General features: G+C 48.1%; 1 protein-coding gene across 1 annotated transcript; it reads right to left on the bottom strand.

Annotated features, from left to right (window-relative positions):
- Positions 1-1712: 1712 nt before the first annotated feature.
- On the bottom strand, positions 1713-15956 carry LOC129133668 (TOG array regulator of axonemal microtubules protein 2-like). The gene is made up of 12 exons (XM_077172158.1): positions 15769-15956; positions 14002-14107; positions 13052-13287; positions 11379-11531; positions 10079-10196; positions 9083-9186; positions 7517-7721; positions 6113-6329; positions 4959-5045; positions 2540-2771; positions 2322-2398; positions 1713-1864 (listed from the first exon to the last, which is right to left on the bottom strand). The coding sequence occupies exons 1-12, from the start codon at positions 15954-15956 to the stop codon at positions 1713-1715; spliced, it is 1875 nt and encodes a 624-aa protein (XP_077028273.1).
- Between the last annotated feature and the right edge of the window lie 9954 nt (positions 15957-25910).

Genomic DNA, 25910 nt, shown 5'->3' with positions numbered 1-25910 from the left:
GCGCTGGGGCAGCTCTGCCCTCTCGGCCTTCGCCTTGAGCCCTTTGCTGCTTTTCCATGAGCCCTGATGGCCGTCCTCGGCCAAGGGTCCCCGCAGCCCTTTCCAGGGCTGGCGGAAAAGCTTCCTCAGTGACAGAATCGCAGAATCACTGCCTTGGAAGACAGCCACTTTCAAAAATGATCGAGTCCAACCCATTTCCTAACACCTCTACTAAAGCACGGCACCGAGTGCCACATCCAGTCTTCTTTTAAAGGCTTGCAGGGATGATGAGTCCACCAGCTCCCCGGAGGGGTCTGTCCCAGGAAGAACCAAGATAACACTGGGGCCTTCTACCCCCCCGGCGCTTGGAGCTCTGCAGATTTGTCTTTCTGCTTAGGCAAAGGCCGTGGCAAAGGACTGGGAAAAGTAGTCACAAATAGAGTAGTCTACAGAGCTCTAAATAGATGTGCAAGCAATACAGAAAAGATAGAAAAGAAAAAAAGGCAAAACCCAAATGGCATCAGCAAAGTCTTGGGCATGAACACATAGCTGCAGAGGGTCTTCTCAGCCCTATTTCTTTGTATTTCTGGGAACCAGAGGAATCCTGCTTGAGCCTCTGGGGAGATGGGTTTGGGAGATAAAAGTTCATTGCTTTTTTTCACCGTGGGGCAGCTCCTGTTCCTAACATCAGCTGAGCCTCTCTCCAGCCTGATGCCTGTTGTGCTAGTTGCAGCAAAACAATTGATGGCAGACAGAAGACACTGACACTTGCAGAGATGTGCCTTTTTCCAGTGCGAGATTGCAAAGGAGCAAAGTTTTGCCATTTGGGCACACTCCTCCAGGTTTCTTTGCTCAGGCCTTTGGTGAGCAGAAAATACATCTACATGGAAAACTTTTGACTAGACAGGATCTTTTGGGTCCATTGTTCCCCAAACTTGTGAACAGCTGGTCCCGTTGTAATGCCAAGTAACAAAGAGCAGCACAAATGACACAGAGAAGCCATGGCAAAAGAGGAAGCGGAGCGGCCCAATGCGGAAAGCATGTGGGGAGACACTGGCACATCGAGTGAGCTGCACTCCCAGAAGCTCTAGGCTGGCAGGTCCTGGTCTCACATTCTCCTTTTGGTTCATTTCAATTTTATTTATTTATTTATTTATTTATTTATTTATTTATTTATTTATTGAAAAGCAGGGCGCCCCTGACCAGGGAATGATTGGCATCTGACTCCATTGATTCAGAAGGCTGAACAATTTATTAAAAGTATATTATATTCCATTATACTACACTATATTAAAGAACACTATACTACAAAGAATACTAAAGAATACTAAAGAAAAACCTGTGGCTGTCTTGTGACAGCCAGGACACAGCATTGACCCAACAGGCCAATTAATATGAACAACCAGAATCCAACTAGGAAGTCCCTTCAAGTAAACAATCCTCTTAACACATTCCACATGTGCAAAACAACAGGAGCAGCAAGCAGAGTTAAAAAATGTTTCCTCTTCTTCTCTCTGTACTTCTCCAGGAAAAATCCTCTGAGAGAGAATTCTCTCTCTGTTCAGAGAATGTGAATGCCACATTTATTTAACTTTTTAAAATCATCAAAAAATATACAACTAAAAATAAGTAATCAAAATTTCAAGATACAATGAAAAGACAGTTATTCAAAACTACATCTAAAGTTCTGAACATATGTAACATCTGCAACTATAAAGCCTAACATATAAATCCTAATCTTCCAACAGTCTTCTAGCAGGTGCCAACTTCTTCCTGTGCTTGGAGGAATGAGGGCGCTTCTGGACAGGAGGCAAGGACTTCGTGGTGGAGAGACAATGGGAAGTGTGCAGAGAAAACTTCTTGGTAAGAGTGTAGCCCGTCAGGCCTGCAAGGTGGAAACACAAAGTGTAACAGAGGCTGCAATGCAAACCTAAAGTAGCTAAAGGTACATGTTTCATGGGATACATTTCCTGGAAACTTTTCAATAGTTGAACAGGGAAACATGCCCCTGCTGGCAGACACTTGAGGCAGGCCAGGGCGATACCCTGCCCCACTTCCCCAGAGCTAGCACAGGAACAGCCCGGCCTCTGGGCTGCTCTGGGACAGCAGGGAGCCCAGAGCCCTGTGCTCTCCAGGAAAGGCTCAGCTGCACATGCAGCCTCCTGCTCCTCTCCCTGCCCCACAGCTCAGCAGCCCTGCAGCTCCACGGGGCACTGGCAGCAGCACAGCTCCTTGCAGGGGGCACGTGCAGGGCACAGCTGTTCCCTGGCAATGCGCACAGCCTCTCTGGGCTGCCACAAGACCCTTCCTCCCACCAGAGAGCGGCCCAGCTCCCACCTTACCTCTTTGTGAGGCTGATCCATGCTTGGTCTTCACTTTGTCCTCAGCCTGGAGTTGCTTCAGGCCCCCCACGCCATGACTAGGAAGGGCGATGGAGAGAGCGGGGGCAGATGCACGCCCTTCCTTAGTGTTTTGTTATTTTTGGCACAGCTAAAAAGTCCCATCCGGAGGTGTCCAACTCAGCACTTGGTCAGCTTTCTGGAGAACATCAAACCTTCACCAGCCCAAAAGGCTGGAGAGGTTTTCCTGCACGTGTGGAGGCTTGCTCTCAGCACACTTAATCATCTGGGTGCCCATCACCTGGCAGAGGGCACAGGCAAGCTTGGTGACCACAGCGCAGACGTTGGCGCTTCGCACAGGCAGCGCCTTGTTCTCCAGGCAGCACCAGAGCACGGGCAGGGCGTAGCGCTGCACCACTTCAGGGCTCCTGGCATGGACCCATTCCACCAGCACTGCCGGGACAGAGACACAGCTCCTTACCCACCAGCCTCAATGCAAACAAGGATCTACCTCTGGGTTTGCTTCTTGGAAGCCTCTCTGGCCAAGATCAGTGAAATAGCACACAGAGCCCCATGGCCCAGAAATGGGCATTGCAGCTGATCATGCTTGAAACAGAACCACCAACCCCTCAGGAGCAATTTCTCCAGCCAGAGCTTTGTACCTGTGGCAGACTTTGTACCTTTACTAAATCATTTCACAATCTGTTTCTGCATGAACAATGACTGAAATGTCAAACTTCCTTTTTTTTTTTTCCATTAAGAAGTTGTCTAAACCCACACGGAAGATTTGGAAATGCACCCTAGAGAGGCAACGGAGAGATTTCTAATAAAAGGGATGATTCCATCTTTGTAACTTTGATGCCAAGGGCCAAAAGTCTCATCTGGCTCTTCCCTTTGCTCTGTGGCACGCAGCAAAGGGCAGTATTAGAACACACTTCAAAACTCCAGCCCACCAGAGATGGCTGCTGCTTGACAGCTGGATGAGAAACATCAGTGGCTAGCTGGTGTCTTTGGCAGAATGCTTTTGTGGCTTCCAGCAAAGAGCTGTTGCAAACCTCAGGGTGCCTTAGAGAATTACCCAGACCCCATTGCCCCGGCATTTGAGCATCTCCACATTTGTATGGCATTTCCCCTCTCAATGTTAATAGCATTTTTCCTTATAATGTCCACTGAAATAGGGGTAATAGAGAGAGAAGAATAATACACAGGGGACTGAAATTTAACCAAAACACAATTGCTTCCTAACATCATTGTCTCTGAAATCTGCTCTCTGCTCATTTTCTGAACTATATCAAACACAGACAAAAAATGACTACCAACAGGCTTCTTGCATGGCAAATCTGGCTGAGAGATCAAAAGCTGAAATACGCTCTGGAGTCCATTCTTATTTTCTGATCATGCAAAATGTTATGCAGTAGCCATTTATTATTCTGTGGTGGAAGAGACTTCATTTTCTCTATGCTGTTAATCCACCAGCACCTTAATGTAACAATTCAACACTGAAACATCTCCTGAAAGTACTCAAAACCAATTCTGCTAAGCAGAAAAAGGGTTATGGTACCCATTTTATATTGGGAGCTCATTTGAGTTGAAATGTCATTAAAGACATTGGTGACTACTGAACATGAGGAGCAAGCTGTCTGTTCCTACTAAATCTCAGAGAGAACGTCTGCTCTTTCTAAAGTAGTCCTAATTTATGCTTAATTCCTTTCTTTGAAAAAGAGATCAAAATGTCTGCAAAACTAAATTCCCTATGGCTGGAGATCTACTTTATTAAATGCTCTTTAAAGGGCCTTTGACATCCTAATCACTGAACATGCCCTTTTGAGATTCCCGATGAAGACACCAAGTGTATTACACCTTGCATTTAAAGATGTTGGCATAATTAGCAGTGGATTTAGCCCCAGTTCATGCAAGGCTATCAGTTGTCTTCTCTACTATCTATTGAGATTATAATTTTTCCATCCCTTGGCTACTGCTGACATAGCAAGCTCCTCTGAGGAATCAATTATCAGCTGCATTTGTAGCATTTTGGACAGCGCAGACACAGGAAGACACTGTTTGCACACCCTGAACTGCTCAGTCCAGTGCCACTTGGACAGCAGAGGCATGGAGCCCCCAGCACTCTGCAGCTTCTGCCCCCCTGTGCCCCCAAAGCCTGCCTTGCACTAAATCTGTGCCTCTAAGAGCAGTGTTGAGTTTTGACCTAAGCTGTGACCCCTAGGCTCTGCACGGTTCAGCCTCAAAACTTTCCAGGAGAAAAACAAGGATTCTGTGAGAACAAAAGAGATTCCCTGAAACAGGGTGTGTCACCAATTTCCCTTAAGGATCACAGATGTCCCTGGGCTTCCAAGAGAGGAGCCAGCTGGGGTATTTTTTAGGCCCTCCTTCTCCTGCAGGTGGGTTCTGAGATGCCCCAGTGAGAGCTCAGCCCCCAGGCCGAGCTCTGCCCCCTTCTCAGATGCTGCACAGCTCTGCAGCAGCCAGGGAATGCCTGCCAACTACACCTGCCTTGGCTATTGGGCAGGAGGGACAAGCTCAGCACCTCCTGATTTGGAGGAGCTACTCTGCTGTCTGTTCACAGGCATTCCCTGTAAATACTCCCCCGGAGACTTGTTGGCTTAGAAGGGGAGGCCATACCTGTGATACGCTGTGTGACATCCAGCAGGGCTTGGCCACTCAGTTTGCTCCATTGGTTGCTGAGCTCTTTCATCAGTGACACTTCATCTACAAGTGAAACACACGTTTCTGCTCACTTGTGTGAGGTCATAGCAGAAAGGAGAGTGAGGAGGAGGGAAAGAGCAGGGGCAACCCCATTTTATACAATAAAATCAACTTCTGCTGATTTTTGATTCCTTTTTGTCTTTCCTTCCAGCCAACTTGGCAGAGTTTTAAATTCCAAAAGAAAAGCTCTCCTTTCACATTTGTGAATCCAAAGTTGTCTGCTGTACCAGGAGCTATGTTAAAACATTTCACATCAGGGACCTCAACAGTTCAGTCACATGGAAGCAGTGAAAAAGTTTTGCATCCCAGAGCAAAAGGGAAGAAGCCCATATTGGGACACAGAAAGGCACTGACTCAGGCAGTTTGTGAGTTCACAGAGCAGCTGAAGTGGAGAAAGTGGAAACTCCCCTTGAAGACCTGCCTCTTCAACACTCCATTTTTCAGGCATTTTCAGAGCTGACATAAATCTCTGTGGCAAAGGAATTTACAGCAGCCCTTGCCTAGGCAGGTATATGCTGTTGCCATCTTGCCCCATGCAAAACAACATGTGGAACAAGGCATCGTTGACAGCTGGATTTAGACCTGTTTGTTCTAAAGAAATGAACTTGGTGAATCATCAGTTCCTCTTTGGAAAAAGAAGACAAAGAAGAAAGGTGGGAAATAGGCAGCTAATGCCTCTAATGTAGAGCCTTCCAGGTGGCTGCTCTGCAGAAGCTCTGATGGGCCGGTGTCCCTTCATGCCAGCAGCAAAGCTGGTCATTTGGGAAGTCAGACAGGGCCCAAGCAAACTCCAAATCTCCTTTGCCTCTGAATTGTAGCAAAGCTGGAGTCCAGGACTTGCTCTTCAGACAAGCAGCACAGAGCCAAGGGAGCCTGGGACTGTTGGGAAATGCTGCTGCACATTCCAGCCTGTTGGGGATGGTGCATAAGGACTGCACCTGCACAGCTCCTGGTGGGTGTCAGCTGGAGCGTTCCACAGACAACAACAGCTCCCAAGGCACTCAGCGCTCTCTCGTGTGGGACAGACAGAGACACGGCTGAGGAGAGTCCATGCCAGGGCTCAGCCTTACCTAAATGAGCAACGGATTTGTCCAGTGCCTTCACAGCTGCGGCATGAACCCCAGGATCCTTTGAGTTCAGGTTCTTTGTTATCCCTTCAACCAAAGGGGTCATCACCGGCTTCAGGGCATCTTTCAGGAGTCCAATGATTTCTGCCAGCACGTCCAGCGCCTTTTCCTTCACTCTCTTGTGGGTGTCATTTATTCTCAGGACAAAATAATCAAAAATCTGTGGAGAGAACAAACAACATGAAAGCTGGATTAAAATGACCTTGTTTGAAGAGGGGATGTAGAAATGAGCACTCAGCAATATAAAAGATGAAAGTGGTCCTTTCTGTCAGGTCAGCCCTTGCTTGCACAATTTCACTGTTTTCCTGTGGGCCACTCACTGGAATGGTTGCACAACCTGATGCTGCTGGAGAGATTTTCATCTGTTTTTAAGAGGTTTGGCTGGGGCCAGAAAAGTTCCTATGGTATTTCTCTCCATCTATAAATCATTAAATCAATTCCATTTATTACTGCAAAAGGCTACCTTTGCTTTACAAGTATGGAAGCAGATATTTACCATGCCCATTTTTCTATACAGTTGCCTCAAGTACTGAGGGCAGTTATGATTTTATCAAGACTGTGGCTGGAGGAGATCTAAGTTTTATTTTGTCTGTCTCAGAACCTGTGTCTGGTGAAGTGCAGGACTCGGATCAACTCTTCCAGGATCCAGACCATTTCTCTAACTAACAGGTGGACTTCTGAAATGGAATGTGCTCTACAGCTCTCATTAGAGCAGGTTCAGTCCCTTGACAGCCACATCATCAGGCACCATTTTCTGGAAAAAGGGAAAAAGCAGCTGCTGGGAGGAGAAGGCAGAGATCCCTTCTTAGCTGTTTTCCTCCTTTTCCAAAGAGAAAAAAGGTCCCCCCAAGAAGGGTGAGCACCATCTTTACCAAGAGGAATAGGGATGAGGATGGAAATGAGTAGCCAGAGTTGTGCTTGTGCAAGACAAAATGGAGTTTACGGAAGTATCCTTTTAAAAATAACTGGGTTTAAACCAACCCAGCCTGATACTTCTCTTCCCCAGGAAAACCCATCTTTGGTCTGGAGAATAATTGCCATGCTTTCAAGGGCTGGTTTTCCCTTCACTTCACCCAGCTAGCAGTAGGAGACAGCAGCAGTTACACCAGCAGAAAATTCCGCCATCATCTCTGATGAACAGCAGCAATAGGCACCTGCCAGACCTATACAACTAGACTGAAATAACTTGTCCTGCAGCCTGGACCAGAATTAAATTTGTCTGGGTAAGAGGGAACCAGCCTGTCCCAAACAACCAGGGTGTAGTGCCAAGACACACTGAATTAAGTTTACTTCTCCAGGCTTGGGAAAGGAGCAAAAGGAAAAGAGCAATGAAGATGCCCTACATACTTGGACAATGTTAGTGGAGATGAGCTGGGGGCTGGTTTTGGACAGGTCTAGGAGGAGTGCCACTCCTTCCATCCGTGTCTGAAACCCCTTGGCTTCCAGGAGATGGTAAAGCTTCTGGAGTGACTCCCTTCCTTCCACAGCTGCTGGTAATGTGACCTGGGCTTTTGCATGGTGTAGGAGGTGTCCATCAGAGGTAGATTTCACCCTGGAAAACAAAACCAAATTAGGACCTGTTGCTGATAATACCTTCAGTTAATTGTGAGCCAAACATCCTGACAAGTTTTCCTAACAATGTGATTTCCAGCTAGAAAATCATGAAGCTCTGAAGAACAACGCGGACCTCGTGACAATCATTACGGGAGACAATCTGCAAGTGGCATTCTCATCACTGCTCCCTCAGGAAAACCAAGGATGAGATGCACCTGATCTATCTTCAGATGCCTTCCAAGGCACGCAGGTCACATTGCTTTGTGGGGAAAGGGAGACACTACTTCCAAGTTTAAATGCCTCCTCATATGGCACGTGTGTGTCTTATAGTAAGGAAACTCATCACTCTGGAGAAGTGTCTCTACAACCAGGCATGAGAATCTGGAAAAGTAGCTCAGATGCATCTGAACAGGTGAACAGGGGCATATCTGAAGGATCCAGAAAATCAGTAACAGAGATAGAAACAGAAGCCAGACCTCCAAGAATTACCCTCACACCTAGAGACTAGATGCACAACTTAACAAATTCTCTGGGAATAATCCCCTTGGATCAACCTGTCTCTTCCATGAGCACGGGAAGATGCTAGCCATGCTACTGAGGCATGTGGTCACTTTCCTGCCACCGCTGAGCAGGACAGAGCTCAAGAAATTCCCTCTCTTATCAGAGGAGCAAGTAGCTCTGCCAGTGGCATGAAGAGACAGCAAGGACCAAATTCCTGTCTTCAATGCTGATTGCAGCACAGGGGGAAATAAACCAAACATGCTGTCCATCAAGCAAACGCTATGAAGGAAAGGAATACCAAGACAAAAGTCCACATTGAGACACCTGTTGACCAAAATGGCTCAGGAATTGCCTTGCTCCTTACTACTCAAACTTGGCACTGTTTGAGGGTAAGAAAGCCATGATTCAGCCAGGCCAAACCACATGGATGGGAACTGCTTGTTTGGGGAATGGCATGTTGCTTCTAGACTGGGACTTCTCATTAAAACACCCATCTAAAAAGGGTGTTTTATTTATCATTCCACTTGGATGAAAAAAAAACCTGGTTGAATTTACTTGTCTCAAGGCAGACAGCAGAAACTGCCCTCTCCTAGCCTGCACAGCACTGCCCTTGCCACTGCACTGGATCGGCTGAGCTGCAACCAATGGGTGTCTGTTTGTCACCCAATTTTTGTGGAAAGCCCTCCAGAGAAGTTGTGTTCAACACAATGCAGAAGGAGACGTTTTTTATCCTAGAGCATTTGTAGGAAAAGGAAACAATCTCTTGCACTGGTCATCTCCAGCAGAAAGATTTTTCTGTGGAAGAGGCGTGCAGAGCTTGTCATGTGCTTTGTCACATCTGACAAAAGTGCTCAGTACCGTTTGCTAGAGGGCACTGTGGCCTGGGGCTCCTTCGAGCCATCGTTCCTCTTCTCCACCGGCTCCTTGACAGATGGGCGTTCACCCTTCTGCTTTTCCATCCCCTACAAAGACATAGAGAAACCCTGTGAATCTTCAGAATATAAATAGGAAATTCCCTCTTTAAAACACAAGTTAGAACCTGGATCAATGTAGTACCAAGGCTTAGGGAAACACTTCCTAACTTACAGAAATAAACAGACCAGAGATTCATTGGCACCAACTCTTTGTTTTCAATAGCCCAAGGCAGGTTATGGGCGCTAGCACACCGAGCAGCCGTCTAAATTCCCAAATTCACTAGTCTTGAGCATAAATGGGAGCAATGCAAACTGATAGGCAATGAGTGGTCTTAAAGGAAGCAGCAGAAAAAATGGGACTCTGGGGGTTGGCCCATTGTGTTGGAAGTTGATTTGGTTCAATGCTCACTCTCCCTGCTCCTGCACAAAGGCACACTCCCCAAGCTTCTTCCAGCTCCACAGGGCTTGACAGCAGGGCAATATTCCCAAAAGACAGAGAGAAATTGTAGTAACTAGGACTGACTTGGACATCTTTTGTATATTTGGAAATTTTCTTGGCAGTGTTACTTGCAGTCACTTTTGCAAAGACTCTGTTATCTTCAGACTTTGGTATCTTCTGTTCTCACTTAATTGCTTGACTGGGGGCAGTCAGTAGGGAGAGCGTGGTGGGGGCTTACGCCTAAATGTAAACCCATGTTCTCCTCTTTCCCTTTCCTCTTTGTGACTGATATTCAAAATCTTCAAAACCCCACTTTTCCCCTAATAATAGCAGTTCCTTTGTGGCCTGCAGATGAACAGGCTGAGGATTAACAGCTCATTCCCAGGAGGAAAGTGATTCAGCAGAAGAGGAATGAGATAAAGACAGATTTGGTATGTTTGGTCTCGTATTAGCAGTGGTAATACTTGGACAAAGGAGGCATTTCTTCTGCCAAGCACTTACTTTCTTCTTAATTCTTGTCAGGATATCTTCCAGGTCATGCGTGGAAAGAGATTGTTCCAGGAGCATTTTAAATTTTTGATGACTCAGCAACATCTTCACCATCTCCTGGCCATAATGCCTGAGGAAGGATGGAAGGAAGAATGGCAGAAAGGAAGGGAGGAAGGGAGAGAGGGAGGCAGGAAGGAAACAAAAGAACGGTGAACCAAGGAAGAGTGTTAACAGAAGGGGCTGGTACCTTAAACTCATCAGGTGCAATCCTTGCATGAGAAGGCACAACCTACTCAGCAAAGAGGGAGATTTACCTCCACTTGACACTGCACAGTGTTGTCAGCTGAACACAAGAAGCAAGAGGAGAATGTGGGGCCACAGGAAAACACCATTCACTCTGAAACTGTGGGTGTTCCCAGGGATCAAGCAAAACACATCTGCTTTGTTGACAGAGTCTATTAGCAGTGTCCTGCTGCCACTGCACAATAATTTGCCTTTCTTTAACTGGCAGAGAAGCCAGGACAAAACACCTCCTGCATCCTGTTGATTATTCTATACTATATGTATGCACAGGGTCAGCTAGTTGTTCTGGTGTTCTTGGCAACTATTAATGGGAACTTCATCAAAGTAAGGGGATTTTGGTGGTTTGGGTTGATTTTGTCACTGGGAAACCACAGTTTTCTTCAAGAAGAAATTTGGAGGACAGTGTGCCCCACGTAACAGCATTGTAGAAATCTGCAGAAGGGGTTTAGGAAGAATGAATACATTGGCTAAAAACCCCTGAACTATTTCTAGGAAAGTCTTCATGACTTTCCCAGAAACAGATGTTTGGGATCCTTCAGTGATAAACATTAGCGAACACTTTGGCTTTGTGTTGTATACCTAAGGCCATAATAAACTCTTGTACTGGCTAATGTGAGCTCTTTTGAACTTAGTAAAGAATACTTCAAGTCACAGGAAGTTGGCAATGCTCCTTCTTGCTGGCCAACCTCAGGTTTCACACTACAGTCATTTCCCCAGGCAACCCAGAGCAGCGGTCACAGCACCAAGCCTGACAGCGCTCAAGAAGCGTTTGGACAATGCTCTCAGGCACATGGAGTGACCCTTGGAGTGCCCTGCACATGGCCAGGAGCTGGACTGGATGACCCCGATAAGTCCAATCCAACGCAGCATATTCCACGGTTCTGTGACCCTCATCCACACAGTGAGGTCACGTATTATTTCCTTGAGTTTCCACTCTTTTGTAGTTTTACCTTTAAAGCCAAAGACAAAACAGTTTTCCTGGTTTTGGAGGTGAAAGGAAGATCATTACCTTGTGTCCTTGTGACAGTCCTGAGCCAGTGTCCCTGCCACGTGTGCCAGCCTCTCAGCCCTGGGGGTGCCTGCGAGCTTGGTGACTCCCATTTTCTCCATCAAGGACAGGAGGAGTTCGGCCGCGCACTTCCGCACCTGGACGTAGCGGCTCCTGGGAAGGAGAGAACAAACCCTGGGGCACAGGTACAAGGAGCAGCAGCAGCAGCACAGGCCTTGGCCAGAGCGTGCTCCCTGGCCTTGCTGGGGGAAGGAGCCTGGGCTCTCCCTGCAGCTTCAGGCACCTGCAGAAGGTTCTGTCCTCAGATAAACACAAAGTTAGCATTGTACAGAAGGACTGCCTGCGTGGAAGAGGGAGGAATTCCGTCTCCCTGCACTATCTGATATTCCATTTCTTTCCCAAAATTTACTCAAAGAAAGATTAAAGTAATAGATCGCATATGAATTATTTAGAAATTAAGGAAAATTCATGCAGACCCATCAGAGGGCACCCACTACACAGAGCTGCAGCAGGATGAGGCTCTTTCCACCCATTTCTTCCCACATCTGCAGACCTCTGGGATAAAACAAATGCAGGGAAAACACGCTGCGGGGCGTGAAGTTGCGGAATATCCAGCAATACAGCCTCTTTCTTCTGTGAGGCTTGGCAACAGATACATCTGAGTGCTTTACCCTATTGCAAAGCTAAGGAAAGGGGGGCAGTTCAGTTTAGCCAGGTTGTCCTGATCTAGAGATTGTCTCTTGGGAACTATCAGGCACCAACACTTAGGGCAGCATTTGCTTCAGCTGTCCCATGGCACTCGGCCTGTGAAGGGGCCTGTGAAGTGATTCATCATCTCAAGGCTAACAGGAAACTTCATGTTGAATAGAAAGCAGAGCTCTAAGGCCAGCTCAGTCACACAAGGCTCCTTTTGGCAGGAGCTGCACCTGCTGTGCAGGCTGTGCCACACCCAGCACATTCTCCCCCATGTGCTCCACACCCCAGCAAGGACCCTCCTTATTTCTCAGGTTAATGGCATCATGAGGAAAACGTGGTTTTCCCCAGGGCCTCTGTGGTTAGTGCTGTGAAATATCAAAGAGCGCTCACAGCTGCAATTGCAATTGTCCCTCTTCCCACAAAAGCACAAGGCTCTATCCTTAGCCTTTGCAGGCACTTGCATTTCCCCACTGTTCACCATATCTAGGAAACTCTGACAGACTGGGAGAACTCCAGGAAGCAGCAGGAAACTGACTCAGAGGAGCTTTAGTTTGGCTATCAGGAAAAAGTTTTTCACCCAGAGGGTGCTTGGGCCCTGCAACAGGCTCCCCAGGGCACTGGTCACAGCACCAAGCTGACAGAGTTGAAGAAGCATTTGGACAACAATCTCAGGCACACAGGGTGACCCTTGGGCTGTTCTGTGCAAGGCCAGAAGCTGGAATTGATGATCCTGAAAGGCTGCTTCCAACTCCCCATATTGTATAGTTCTGTGATTCTGTGACCCAATGGGCTGCAGGAGGGCAGAAATAGGTGGCAAGAGGAAAGAAATGAGGTTGATGGGAGAATCGAGTACCTGAGTCCACAGAAGATGCAGGATGCCGGACCCTTCCCTCCCAGCATTCCCATTCTTCCCCTCATCCCTCCCCTCACCCACACACTAGAAGGTGAAGAATAGCACTAAATGAAGAAGAACCTACTTGACTCCCTTGTCCATGAGAGCAGTCATTGCTCGTGCAGGAGTCACGTTCTCCACCATGATCCCCAGGCTCTGAGAGGCTGCCTTCTGAACAAACTCTGGTGAGTTCCAGACCATCTGGAGAAGGACTGGAGCAACCTCATCCACCTGGGAATCCATGTCCTTCTTCAAGATTGCAAAGAGCTCTCCCACTGTGACGATTGCTGAGTAGGACACCTTGGACCGGAGGTTGGTCACCTGGGGAAATCATGAGGGGAAATATAATTATCACCTTGAATAGAAAACCACTTGCCTTCAACACAAGTCCCAGGAAATGACAACACATCCCACTGTGTCCAGAGGATCGTAAAAGTACATTAAGAGCAGGAGAGCACAAGCACCGAAAGGCACTTACTCTGGCACCAATTTCTGACCTCACACCTGCTTACTGCAGGCCTAAAAAAAATTTCACCTAAGTGTGAAATTTAACCATTCTACAATGGGCACTACATTGATTTTAGGCTCTTTCACTAGAAAATTAAAACAAGGGCTGCTTTCAAATCATAAAGGCACAAGTCTAAAAGTGTCAGATGCTCCTGTTCCGGAAAGCAACACCAGCAGTTGAAGCACTCAGACAGGAAACAGAAAACACAGGCTCAGGTCTACAGACTCATTTGCAGTGTTGAATTACAGCTTGGGCAGAGATTAGGATTCTGGCAAATAACATCATTAGTGTCTCAGTTTCTGCATTTGCACATTGCATTCAAATGGCACCTCACTGACAAGTGCCAGATACCCAAGCTGCCAGTAAATACAGCTGCACGTACACACAGATCCTACAGACATTAGAAGTAGAAGGTCTAAAACCAGAAATGAAGGCCGTCCCTGAGCACACATGGAGATGAACAAGCACATATCTACTCTACAAGCCGCGTATGAAGTATGGGGAAGAATTCAGAACAATGTTCTCACCTCGCTGGTAACTGCCAAGCAAATCTCACGAAGTCGACAAAGCAGGACTGCTGCATGGGACTCAGCCAGGCGTGTGATGTTGAAGAGTCCCTTCTTCTTCAGTTCCCTGAAAGGCAAGTAACAAAAAGATTGATATTCCTCTCTACCCAAGAACTAGGCAGCACCCCCTGAAGTGACCAGGCTGGCAGCTCAGTCAAACAATGGGAGGTGCTTTTCAAGGAGCACTTAATGAAATTATGGAACACGCTGCCACTGGATGTTGTGGCTGTCAAAAGCATACACAAATCCAAGAGGCAAAGAGAGGGCTTTCAGAGTCTTCATTTGTGGCCGTTTGAGAAGACAGCCTTTCTGGAAGCTCTGGCATGTGAAGTGCCTCTCTCACTACTTCCTAGAAGCTGTGAGGCTGGGCCATGCTGCTGTTTCTTGTCACCTCCCTGTACCTGTCCCTGAGACACAGTCCCAGCAGGCTGCTACTGGGACATTTTCCTTCTTTGTCAGCCCCAGCAGGCAGTTCAGCACTGAGAGTCAGCACTGCCACTCTGGAGCTGAGTTCCCCCTCCACAATCTAGGCCTGCCTGTCACCCACTCCACTCCACCTCACACATTCCCCAAAAAAGCAGCAGGATGTCCCAGAAGATTAAGATTCCATCCCTGGACAAGAACTGTTGAAACTCTGGCTTTCCCACAACACTCCTACCTAAAACAACCCCCACAACAGCAACATGTTATTTAAAAGGTGCAAACAACTCCATCTCTCAGCACTTGCTTTGTGCAGGCCCTCAGCCACAGGAAGGTATGTGAGGCATCAGGGCTGCAGCACAGGGCTGCTGACCCATCCCATGGGCACCCCTGAGTGTCATCAGGACCCCCCACACCTGCAGAAGCTCTCTGTACCTCACAGGGCACCAAAGAGAAATGGGGAAGAGAAAGCGGAAGAGAAAGGGCAAAGCAAAGGGATCTGCACAACGAGATGCATTGTGGCCAGTTTTTCATGCTTATCCCAGTGTGAATGCAGGCCTAAGCCCTGTGTGAATGAAGCATCCACCAGGGAGTAATCAAAAAGCCATCAAAAAGAAAACCATTATCATCTCATATTTGTAGGGTTATCACCTCTGGGCCACCTTCTGCCTGTGTATAATTTTGGGACACATTGGGAGTATTGACAAAACATCTCAGTATTGACAAAACATATGAAGCAGTGAGAAGGAAATAGTTGACTTCCAAAAGTGCAAGATTCCTAGAGGATTTTATTTCTTTTTCCTTCTCGTCTGCCATGAGCGCTTCACCACTAATGACATGCTGATGGACTTGAAAGCACAACTCAGTCCATTTCTCCGAAAGAGGAACTCCCTGGAGCTGCTTCTGGGACTCACATGCAGGAGTCCCTGCCATTGCTGTCAGCAGTGGGAGCACAGAGGAATCTTACTCAGTCCCACTGGGCCAGTGGCCCAAGGCACCCAAATCTCTACACTCAAAGCTGCTGCCATCCTGCTTCTTGCCTTCAGCCAGCAAATCATCTCATGCCACAGCTCCATGGAGCAGCAGGCAAAGCAAGGAAACAGCACGGGCCTGCTGCAGCTGGAGCACTGCTGCAGAGCAAGGCCAAGAAAAGGCTGCTCTCCAATCTTTATGCTCTCCCTGCTCTGCAGGGGTTTCACCTGTGCCCTTTGGCCCTCGGGGCTCTCGGGGCTCCGAGGCACGAGCAAGACACGCTTCTGACCGACCTTAACGCTCAGAGGGACACAGAGGGAACGGGGCCTTTCTTACCAGTCATCGCTGCCCAGCATGGAGAGTGCCTCCTGCAAGGACTGCTGTGGGTCTGAAGAGGCTCTGTCCTTCTGCCCACGCCCACGGAGTGGCTCCTTTCGGCGCTTGGCACCAGTGGCCGTCTGCGGGGTCACTGTAGGGAGAGGGTCGGCCATGGGCGCTGCAGCCCCGGGCAAGGCACCCGCCATGGCGCGGCCTGCAGCCCCATCTCCCAGCCAGGGCTCTGTGTGACACACACTGCCGCTGGGTCAGAGGCTTCCCTGCTGCCTGGATCCTGGGGCTCCTTGCTTGCTCCCAGCCTCCCCCAGCTGGGCACAGCTCCAGGCTGAACCTGACAATTGCTCCCAAGCGCCAGCTCCCAAGTGCCACAGGTGCCACAGCCAGCGGCAGCTTCCTGAGGCTGCAGGGCTCCCGCTCCCTGTGAGACAGCGCCCACAGCAGCACTGGCCAGCCCAGGAGGGAACCCCTCAGGGGCCTCTCTTTTTTCGGTGTCCTCATTTCCCCCAGCCCTGAGGACAGGGACACTCTGCAACTCCCTGAGGAAAGACCTGCAGCTGCCTTGTGACAGCGCCAAGCCAAGCCTGAACAACCCAGCCCCGCGGGGCCCGGCTCAATGCCCACGGAGCAACGACCAGGAAACAGCCACACCTGACCCTTCACATCTGACCTCTGTTTCCATTGACTTCAAATATTCTAGACAGAGGCAGCTGAGTGCACATACATGTTAGCCAGCTATTGGGAAGGGTAACATGGAATTACCCTTCCCAGTAAAGGGGAGTCTTTCATGCATTTTGTTCTTTCCAAACATCATGAATCTTTCCTCTTTTAGAGGTCCACACTGGCTGTAGTTCAAAGATGCTAAGGTGAAATTGATTTGTCATCTAATGGATGTGTTTGCAAACTCAGCAGTTTCTAAGCTCTCGTGTGGAAAAGGCAATTTCCAGACGGGACAGTTGATAAAAAAAAGCCTTCCAGATGCACTTTGAGGATAAAAATAGGCAAATACAGATGCACATTGTTGCAGACAGACTCTCTTGTTAATCAATTGACCTGGATTTGCCTTAAATGAATTTCTTGGTAAAGAAAAAAAATTTACAAGGCATGAAAAAAATCAGATGATAAATGCATTTCTTATGAAACCCATTTGTCATGAAAAGCACTGTCAATCAAGAATTTCACATCATGTACTCAAAAGCTCATTTTCTAATGTGTAGATGGCAGCATTTGAGCTGTCTAAACTGAGGGAGTATAAATATTGCACAGAACCTAGATGAACTCTTCTAGACTCTGGAGGGTTTTTGTGCTACCTTGCATGCTCTCAGAAAGTATGGAGGAACCATAACATCAAAAATATTCAGACAGGAGCTAATCTGGGTGTCACTGATGTACCCCAGTCACTGACATCAGTGATGGCACTGCAGAAGTATGTAGACACACACATCTAGATTCACTGTGAATGGAGAGCCACGTCAGGCTAGTTCTGGTCAATTCTGAACATGGAAGTAGCATCACTTGGAAAGAGCATTCCAAGTATCATTCCTAGCTCCCTTCCTATAAGCTCACCCTCCTTGGGATCACAGCACAGGCTGTGATCGCTGGCTGTGTAGCCACAAAGGAGAGACAAGAGCCACTAGGGCTATCTGCTGGGTATTTGCTGCAGGCAGCAAACAGCCTGGGAGCAGCAGGCAGCCCCTCCTGGCTGCCATCGGCTGCCCTCCTGCTACACACGGCCTCTGTATTGGGTGGGTGACACAGGAGGCGCTGCTTGTTCCCTCTTGGCATTGCAGGCCGTGGGATGGCGGCAGCGAGGAGCCATCGGGCACTTCTGGGAGCAGAGGCACGGCTGCACCACGCCGCTGACGGCCGTGCAGAGACGGCCCTTGCTGGGATAGCAGAACAGCTGGCTGCAGAGCAGGACAGCAGCACAGGCAGAGGGCCCAGATGGTGAGTGGACAGCTGATGGTGGTGGCACTCGTAGGTGCACAGGGAGCACACCCTGGCAGACTGCCCCGCAGCTCATCCCTGCAGTCACAGCTGCCTCCAGGCACCAGTGCTGTAGTCTGGACTGCCAGGATGGGCAAAAGCCAGAGCTTAGGCCTTTACCATGACTTTATTCAGCTCCACTTTCTGATGGATCTCTGAGAACCAAACCTCTGCTACTACCAAACTGGAGTAACTCAAAAGTAGATTTGCTGTTCATTCCAAGGACAGGCTATGGGCTCAAGCTCCCAGCTGTGATGGCTGAGGCAGGAAGCAGTTTGTGCTCCTTGTGCTCCTTGTACCGGAAAAATCCCGGGTGGGAAAAAGCTGCCACGGAGCAGGCTTACCTGAGGAGCTGCGTGGGAAGCTGCCATCCCCATGGATGACGTGCTTATTGGGCAGTAAGTGCACGTTGTCCTGCTTTCTCAAGACCTTCTTCTTCAAGGCATTACCAGGGTGTTTCATCTGCACACTAGGAGCTGTGCCATTGATAGGTGGTAGGCTAAAGGCTGCAGGGAGCAAAGAGGAGCTTGTAAGTGGAGGCAGCTGGACAGGGTGATGATATAAAGGGCCAGAAAATTTGCTGGAGCTGGGCAACGTCTCTTTGTTATTGCAAGCAACTCCAAGTATAACAATGGTACACCACTTTATACCAAGTATAACGCTAACATGGGACATTGATCACAGAATCACAGAATCCTAGAAGAATTTGGGTTGGAAGGCACCTTTAACCACCATCTAGTCCAACCCCTGTGAGCAGGGACATCTTCATCGAGATCAGGTTCCTCAGAGGCCCATGTAAACTGGCCTTGAACACCTTCAAGGAGGGACCAACAACAGCTTCTCTGGGCAAATCCTGCCAGCTTTTCATCCCCTTCATTATACAAAAAATTCTCCCTAATATCTAATCTAAATCTACCCTCTTCTAGCTTAAAAGCAAACTGTGGTAATTCTTCCCCCAGGAAACCAGGAAAAGCCAGTATTGCTTTGCTTTTGTTCTGTTCCAGAGGCAGGCAGGGGCAGTTCCCACAGAAAGTGCAGATAACCCTGAGTGCTGCCTCCTCAGGGCCCCGCTGCCGCCCTGGGGCAGCGCTCACAGCCCTGCAGGCAGAGCCCCTCAGCCGGGATTCAGTCGGGAGCACTGCTTGCTCCTGGGGCTACAACAGAAGCCCTGGCTGGGGCTTCAGCGCAGCTCTACAGTGCCAGCTCCTCAGCAGGGAGTGGCAGGAGAAGGATCGCTGGTGTTTTCATCAGAAGGAATTGAATTTGTTTCTTTCAAGTTGCAGCCTGGTTGAAAAGCATTCTTTTGGACTCACCTTCCTGGAGGCTGCTCTCCAGGAGAGAGTCTGGAGCCCCAGCGTACTTTGCAAGATAGAGTTTTCTACTCTGAAAGACTTTAGAGGTGAAGGTGGGAAGCTGCAATTCTGTTACTGACTCAGTGAGGCCATGGGCAAGACACTTCATGCCTCTGTATTTTTCTTTGGGAAACAGAATTAAATCCTAATGCAAGCTTCCACTCAGATGCAAGCGGAACAGCCCCCCCCCAGTCGGATTGCAACGCTGTGCAAAGGGCAAGCAAGTGGTCGAAAAGGATCACCACAAGTGTAGCCACCACTTACTTGCTTCAGCTGCATCCCCAGGCTCAACTATCTCTGGAGGAAGCTGCAAGAATCTTTTCTTTTGTCTTCTTTCCTTCATCTCTTCCACAATATGCTCTATGTCCTTTGGCTCTAAGTTCTTTTGAGCCAACTTCCACAATGCAGCACGGATCTAGGTGCAATGGAAATACAGTAGACTGTAAGCAGAGACACACAAACCAGACACAGCATCTCATCAGGAGCACAGAGTGCCATAGGCTTCAATGCAGCTCCATACACATTCCAATAGTTTCAGAGGAATGTCTCCAGTCCTCACCTGGATTACAATTACACACAGTGAGGTGGAACACTGTAGTGCCACAACCTTCCACTGCTGCAACTACAACCTATGTCAGGAAGCCCTGCTTGAAGCATGAAACTCATAGGAGTGCTCCAAGACAGATGAAGAGCTCCCATGACAGTGAGCAGGCAGTTCAGTTCCTACAGGCCGTGGCAGGAGAATGAAAACCATGTGCAATACCCAGCAAGGAGGGCTAATGAGCTGTAGCTTAACACTCATGGCCAGCAATTGCAGCTGTTTCTCACTTCCTGGCTTCTGAAGGACTCAGCTCTCAAGCACTTGGTCTCTGAGACCAGCAGACCAAAAGGAGGACTCCTTTTGGTGAAAACAAGTTGCAGAAACACTGATGTTAATGAGCAGAAAAATTGATAATGAGGGGCCTGTGAGATACAGCCACAAAGGTAACCAGGAAAAATCAAACTCTCCCATTTGATTTTGCAGCCTTGCTTACACTCAACGTTAGAATCTTTGCTTCTCTGCTTCCAAGGAATGCACTTTGCCCACGTTCGCCGATGTGTAGCTTGCTCTGCCATTCTGAACTTCTCTAAAACAGCCTTCGCACCTAAAGAACGCTTCTGGCGTCACCTTAGCACCATCTCCAAACCAGTGACCTTGGCACCACTGGAAATAGCCAAGCAATTGCCCTGTAGCTGTGAAATATATTCCCAAGAGAATCCCCCTCCTTATCCTCCAGGAGGAGAAGATTATGATTTTCAGTGACATTTTGGGCCAAGCACTAAACAGCCACTGGAAAGGAAGTCTGCTCATCCCTGTCCTTATACCTTACCTTTCCAAAGCCGTCCCTCAGCTCTTTGTCCCTCGTAAGACCATCACTGCTGGGGTGATCCGTCTCCTTGGCCTGGCTCAGTGGGATGCCTGGGAAAGGAAGCAAAGGTTCCTGTAAAGCTCTGGCAGACTTCAAGCCCCCAAAAATGCCATGCTGGCCAAAAGGCAAGACATGTTCCAGATTGTAGAGCTCGCCTAAAACACAGAGATTGGGATAGAGAGCAGCAAGGTACAATGCCTAGGCCCTCTCCCAAGGGATGGGCCAGTGGCAGCAGACATGACATTACTCTGTTGGCCACAGCCTGAAACCTGCTGCATGACAAAGGCCTCAGGCCCTGCATGCTGGAGAGCCTCTGTGTCTGATAGAGAAGGGCAGGGATGGAGATTGCTCTTGACAGAGATTCTTATCTGCCCTTATTCATGCTGATTTTAGTAAACATCTTCTTTCTGGTTCTTAAAAGAAGTCCCAGCTTCCAATACCTGTAAGCATTTAGATCAATGTTTTCTTCTCTTTGTTGGAATATTTTAGAGGAAATTCAAAGTAAATCACTGCATTGCTGAAGTGATACCCAAATGTGAACTGTGTTCCTGATACTAGATAATTCATTTTCCCCAAGTATTTTCCTTCTAAACTATGTGAGATTGGGTGGGTTTTGGGCCAGGCCGACTAAAGGCTGGTTTTCTAATTGCAGGTAGAACATTGGGGCTTATTCTGAAATACTCTCCAACAGAGCTCTTAAAATTCTGAGAACTAATCATTCTATACAACAGCTTCAGAGATGATACAATCAAGTAGCAGCGGAGTAGAAAATACCAATGTCTTAAATCAGGACTTTTTTACCTCTGCAGAATGGTCAGCTTAATAATAACAAAAGAGAGTTAGACATGGGCTTTGAGGAAGGAGGGCAATTACAGATGGAAGGCAAGGCCTTGGAAGGTAAAAGCGTTTGGGAAGTTGGCAGGGAAAGCACAGATCCCAGGGTAACCTCCTTGGGACCATGGCAGTCAGTCAGGCCTGCAGAATAGACACACAAAATGTAACAGAGGCCATGACGCAATCTAAAGCATCTGAAGCTCTGTATTGCATGGGACACATTTCCTGTAAGCTTCTAAACAGCTGCACAGGGAAACATGCTCCTGCTGGCAGACACTGGAAGCTGGCCAGGGGAAAACCCTGCCCCACTTCCACAGAGCTACAGCAGGAGCAGCCCGGCCTCTGGGCTGCCCTGTGCTCTCCAGGAAAGGCTCAGCTGCACATTCACCCTCCTGCTTCTCTCCCTGCCCCACAGCTCAGCAGCCCTGCAGCTCCACGGGGCACTGGCAGCAGCACAGCTCCTTGCAGGGGGCACATGCAGGGCACAGCTGTTCCCTGGCAATGTACACAGCCTCTCTGGGCTGCCACAAGACCCTTCCTTCCAGCAGAGAGTGGCCCAGCTCCCACCTTACCTCTTTGTGAGGCTGATTCATGCTCCTGGAGCTCCTGGGCCAAGGCCCCCTGAGCCGGCCGGGAGCCCAGACCTCCATTCTCAAGGCCGGGGTCTGGCACATGAGCCTCCAAGCCAAACAGGTCAGCCAGTTTCCTTGGGAACAGAGGCATCCCAGGTCCTATCTTGCACCAAGTGCTCTTTCCCTTCTTCCTCTGGGTTTTTGTTGTAGATTCAGAAGAAGCTGTCAACCAGGTACAAGAGAAGAAGTGAGTTAATTGAACTCATGCCTTTACCATCAACCCATCTAATGGGTGAGGAATTCAAAGCGTATTTTAGTTACTGAAATGATTGCTTGTTTTTTTATTTTTCATGAAACTAGCGTCAGTTTAATTTCTCTGAACAATATGGAGCTGGCAAGCCAAGAGAGAAGAGCTCTACTACTTCATGTGGTGCCCGTTGCCTCCCCACTACTACAGGATTGCTTTCCTTACAAAGAGTTGGGAATTCACAGTGCTCTCTAGAATCTGACAGTGTCTAGGAAGTAATTGTTTTCAAAAGTGGTTTTCAAGGTCTTTGTTTCTGTAACTCCCACTCAGTTCTGGGTTGGGTTTTGCAGTTTTGGGGATTTTTTATATTACTCTTTACAACAAAGGAAGTTCTGGGACACAAACTATGGCACCATGTGTTTGACACAAAAGCAGCTTTGCTTTCTCTATTAGATGTGCCCAGTATTCTGCGAGCCTGTATTTGTAGGGAACAAAGTGTTCATCCCAAAGTTCCACTTTTGCTCTACTTACTTGTTCCAGGGGTTTATTCTCTGCTTTCTTTTCAGCAGAGACACCCAAACGCAACATAAACACAACCTATCTCAAACCAGTTCTGATCTTGGCTAATAGTGACAATTCAAAATGTCCTTAATGGAAAATAGCTGATGGCCGGTCATTCTCCCCAAGAGAGCTGTTAAACTAGGAGAACTAATTCTTTACGTGGATGCACAGAGAATAAAATCATATGGCAGCCAAGCAGGATGAGTATCTTAAGACTGGATTCTTTCACCATGTAGAATGCTCGGGTCAGTAATAAGAGTGAAACAGGAAAGGTTTAAAGAGATAAGTCATTTCTAGTCCAGAATTAATGCAGAAAAAATATCACCTTATTTACTGAGCAGCACTAGTCCCTAGCTTCATTAAGCATTCAGATGCATATCAGCAATGAAGGAGTCATTCCAAAGGGGCCATACTCAGCATTTGGCAGCAATAACCCTGATCCCTAAAGGGACCAGGAGATCTGATCCCTTTTTCTGCATCAGCAGCATTATTTCTTCAAGTCTCATCTCTCCTATCATTACACACCCAGAGATGCCAAAGGAACAACAACAGTGTCAATGAGGCTTTCAACTTGAAAGCACTGTCCGAGCCAGATGCACCAGACACAGCATTTTGTCTGGCACAATTCCACTTGTCAGGGATCAGGCAAGGCAGGGACAGGGACAAGGCAGAAGGCATCTCCTGCCCCAGCCTCAGCCTGCAACACTGACACAGGCAGAGAGAGCCAGGGAAGAGATTTGTCACTGTGAACCTGCCACAGGTGGCTTTGGGCTTGTGCTGTCACAGGATGACAAACTCACACCCTGCCTAGGCTGCACCATTTGGAAGTGTCCCTCTCCTTCACTGGAAAAAATCAAAAGGACTTTCTATCATAGGAGGTTTTCCTAATTTCTGCCAATGCAAAACCAGGCAATATCCATGAATCTCCATCATATCTCAAAGGGTTCAGCTGAGAAACAGCCCCAGGGAAAGGTTTTCTCCTTCAAAAGCAGGAGGAAGGAGTGGGAACATTTTGCATTTCATGCTAAATGCCTTCTTTTTCCCTACTAATTGTGACACCACAATGATTGCAGGGAGATAAAAGGCATGTGCAGGGTAAAGAGGAAGGTTTCCTTTTCCTCTGCTGCATTTCCAGGGCCCCGAGGCACCACTCCAGCTCTTGCTACTCAACACTTCACACTGGAGGAATTTCACTGCACCACTTCTACTGCTCTCGGAGAGTCCACTGAGCACATCAAGGAATTAAATGAAATTTTTAAAAGAATGGGTTTTAACCAAGCTTTCCAAATGTCATCTCTGAGTCAAGAATACAATATTCATTCCAGGAAAGACATCCCCTCTACCTACCTGCATCTTCAGAATTCTCTTGGCTTCTGCTGCTGGGTCTTGGCCTTGAGAAAATGGAGGACAAAAGGACATATTAGGAGGTAGAAAGAGAAGGGCGGGAATGGCCATACCATGAAAGGAGGCATGACTTTTTAGCATGGTCACTGTGATGGAGGAGGAAATGTAACACATAAACCCAACAAGATAAAAAGCTGAATAATTGTTCCCTAAGCTTTCTGGTGCTGGAGTCACACAGAGCTGGCCAAGCTCTGGCTGAAACACAGCAGTCATTCCTCAACTTGCATCATAACTCCCAATTCTGCTGCCTCTCCTTTTTGGAGCCAAGTGGCTCCTACAGCCTCTCTGGAGCAGCAAGAGCTGCTGAGCTGAGACAGGAGTCTGTAAGGAGGGCAGCCACTTTTGTGCTGCTGCCAAAGCTTGACTTTGCCTGCTCGTGCCTTACCCTGGTGACAGCCTTGTGCTACACGTGGTCAGAGCACTGCTGTCTCCTGAGAACGATATGGCTCTTTCCAGAACAAAACGGCTTTTTCTGACTCAGCTGCCAGGGAAGGATATTCACATGGCACTTTAAAAGCCCTACCAAAAATTTTCAATTGGAGTGATACTTCTGGGACTCCTGCTTTATTATTATCACTTGGATAAGCTTGATAACTACATTTTCTCATGCATCTCCAAGCCAATATCTTTCCTCAGATACAGTCCTAGAACTCTTCTCTAGCACCATGCCCTCCTTGATCTCAAGCCCAGATCAAAATATTAAACATCAATCGGGTTATACATGTATACTCCAAAATTTTTCTGGCATCTCATTTCATCGAGGCTGTGGCACAGTGAAGTTACACCTGCTGATTACAGAAGCAGCTCCTGAACTTGCAGACACTTCTCCTGCAGCCAATATTTGCCCATGCATATTCTCATGGCAGCAGAAGTTGACAGTCAAGGATAACAGCATTCAAAGACCTGCAGGACCCTATCCCATGCAGTACAGCTCCCAAATGACACAACAACAATTACAGAGGGAATCAATAGCCAAGTCCAGCAAGGGACCCATCTTAAAGGTGCTTTGAATCCCTGCCTCCTCTTCCCCACCACCACCTTGGCTCTTGGGTTATATGATGCTGGGTTTGACATTGTGCTGGATCATGATGGATGGGTAAAATGGTGAATACACCCAGGTTTGCCTAAATACAGGGGACAGTTCACTGTGCAAAATAATCACATGAGATGGGAGGAGTGAGGTGAGCAGCACACTGGAGCAGCAGACACTTTGGCTTACCTCATCTCCCGGGACTCCTGGAAATCCAGATGGGGAGAGCTTGGCAGGGACCCTGCAGCACTGCCCCCAGGGGGACTGCCTGCCTTGCGTATTGGGGGGATCAGAGGCAGTCCCAGTGACCTCTTCTTCATTTCCCCACCAGAGGAATACAGCAAGGCAGCCTGGAAAGAGTAGAACACAGTGCTCAGATCAAGCATCCAGCCTTGCCCCCATTCCTGCCTCAAGACATTTAGACATGTGTTTGACTGGAACCTGACAGGAAAAGTCAAACTTACAGAGCAGATTGGCCTAGGACAGGGAAAGTTGACCTAGAAAAGGGAATTAGTGAGGGAGAGACCATGTCACATATTTGACCCTTCTCCCCTCACGCTCACTTCTCTGCAAGTGTGGCTGCATTCCCGGCTGGTATCCACATGTTTGATATCAAGATGTTCTGGGGTGCCACTGCCTCCACTGGCACTTTTGGATGGCTTGGGAGTGGGTTTACATCACTGTTCTCTTGCTCTGCCTTAGGCACCCAACAGCCACTGCTGATCTCCGGCCATGGCCCCACAAAGCCAT

Source organism: Agelaius phoeniceus, chromosome Z (genome assembly GCF_051311805.1).
Source record: "Agelaius phoeniceus isolate bAgePho1 chromosome Z, bAgePho1.hap1, whole genome shotgun sequence".
In the NCBI taxonomy this organism is placed as follows: Eukaryota; Metazoa; Chordata; class Aves; order Passeriformes; family Icteridae; genus Agelaius; species Agelaius phoeniceus.
Note: the sequence above shows the minus strand (reverse complement) of the source record. Positions and strands in the feature narration are given on the sequence as shown.

What these genes read in the sequence shown, in the direction of transcription:
- LOC129133668 (XM_077172158.1), bottom strand. Translation starts at nt 15,956, where the DNA reads ATGGCGGGTGCCTTGCCCGGGGCTGCAGCGCCCATGGCCGACCCTCTC. An exon ending in ATGCTGGGCAGCGATGACTG is followed by an intron (nt 14,108 to 15,768) that starts GTAAGAAAGGCC and finishes CTTGCCTTTCAG; the next exon opens with GGAACTGAAGAAGAAGGGAC. An exon ending in CTCTCCAGCCTTTTGGGCTG is followed by an intron (nt 2,399 to 2,539) that starts GTGAAGGTTTGA and finishes CGCCCTTCCTAG; the next exon opens with TCATGGCGTGGGGGGCCTGA.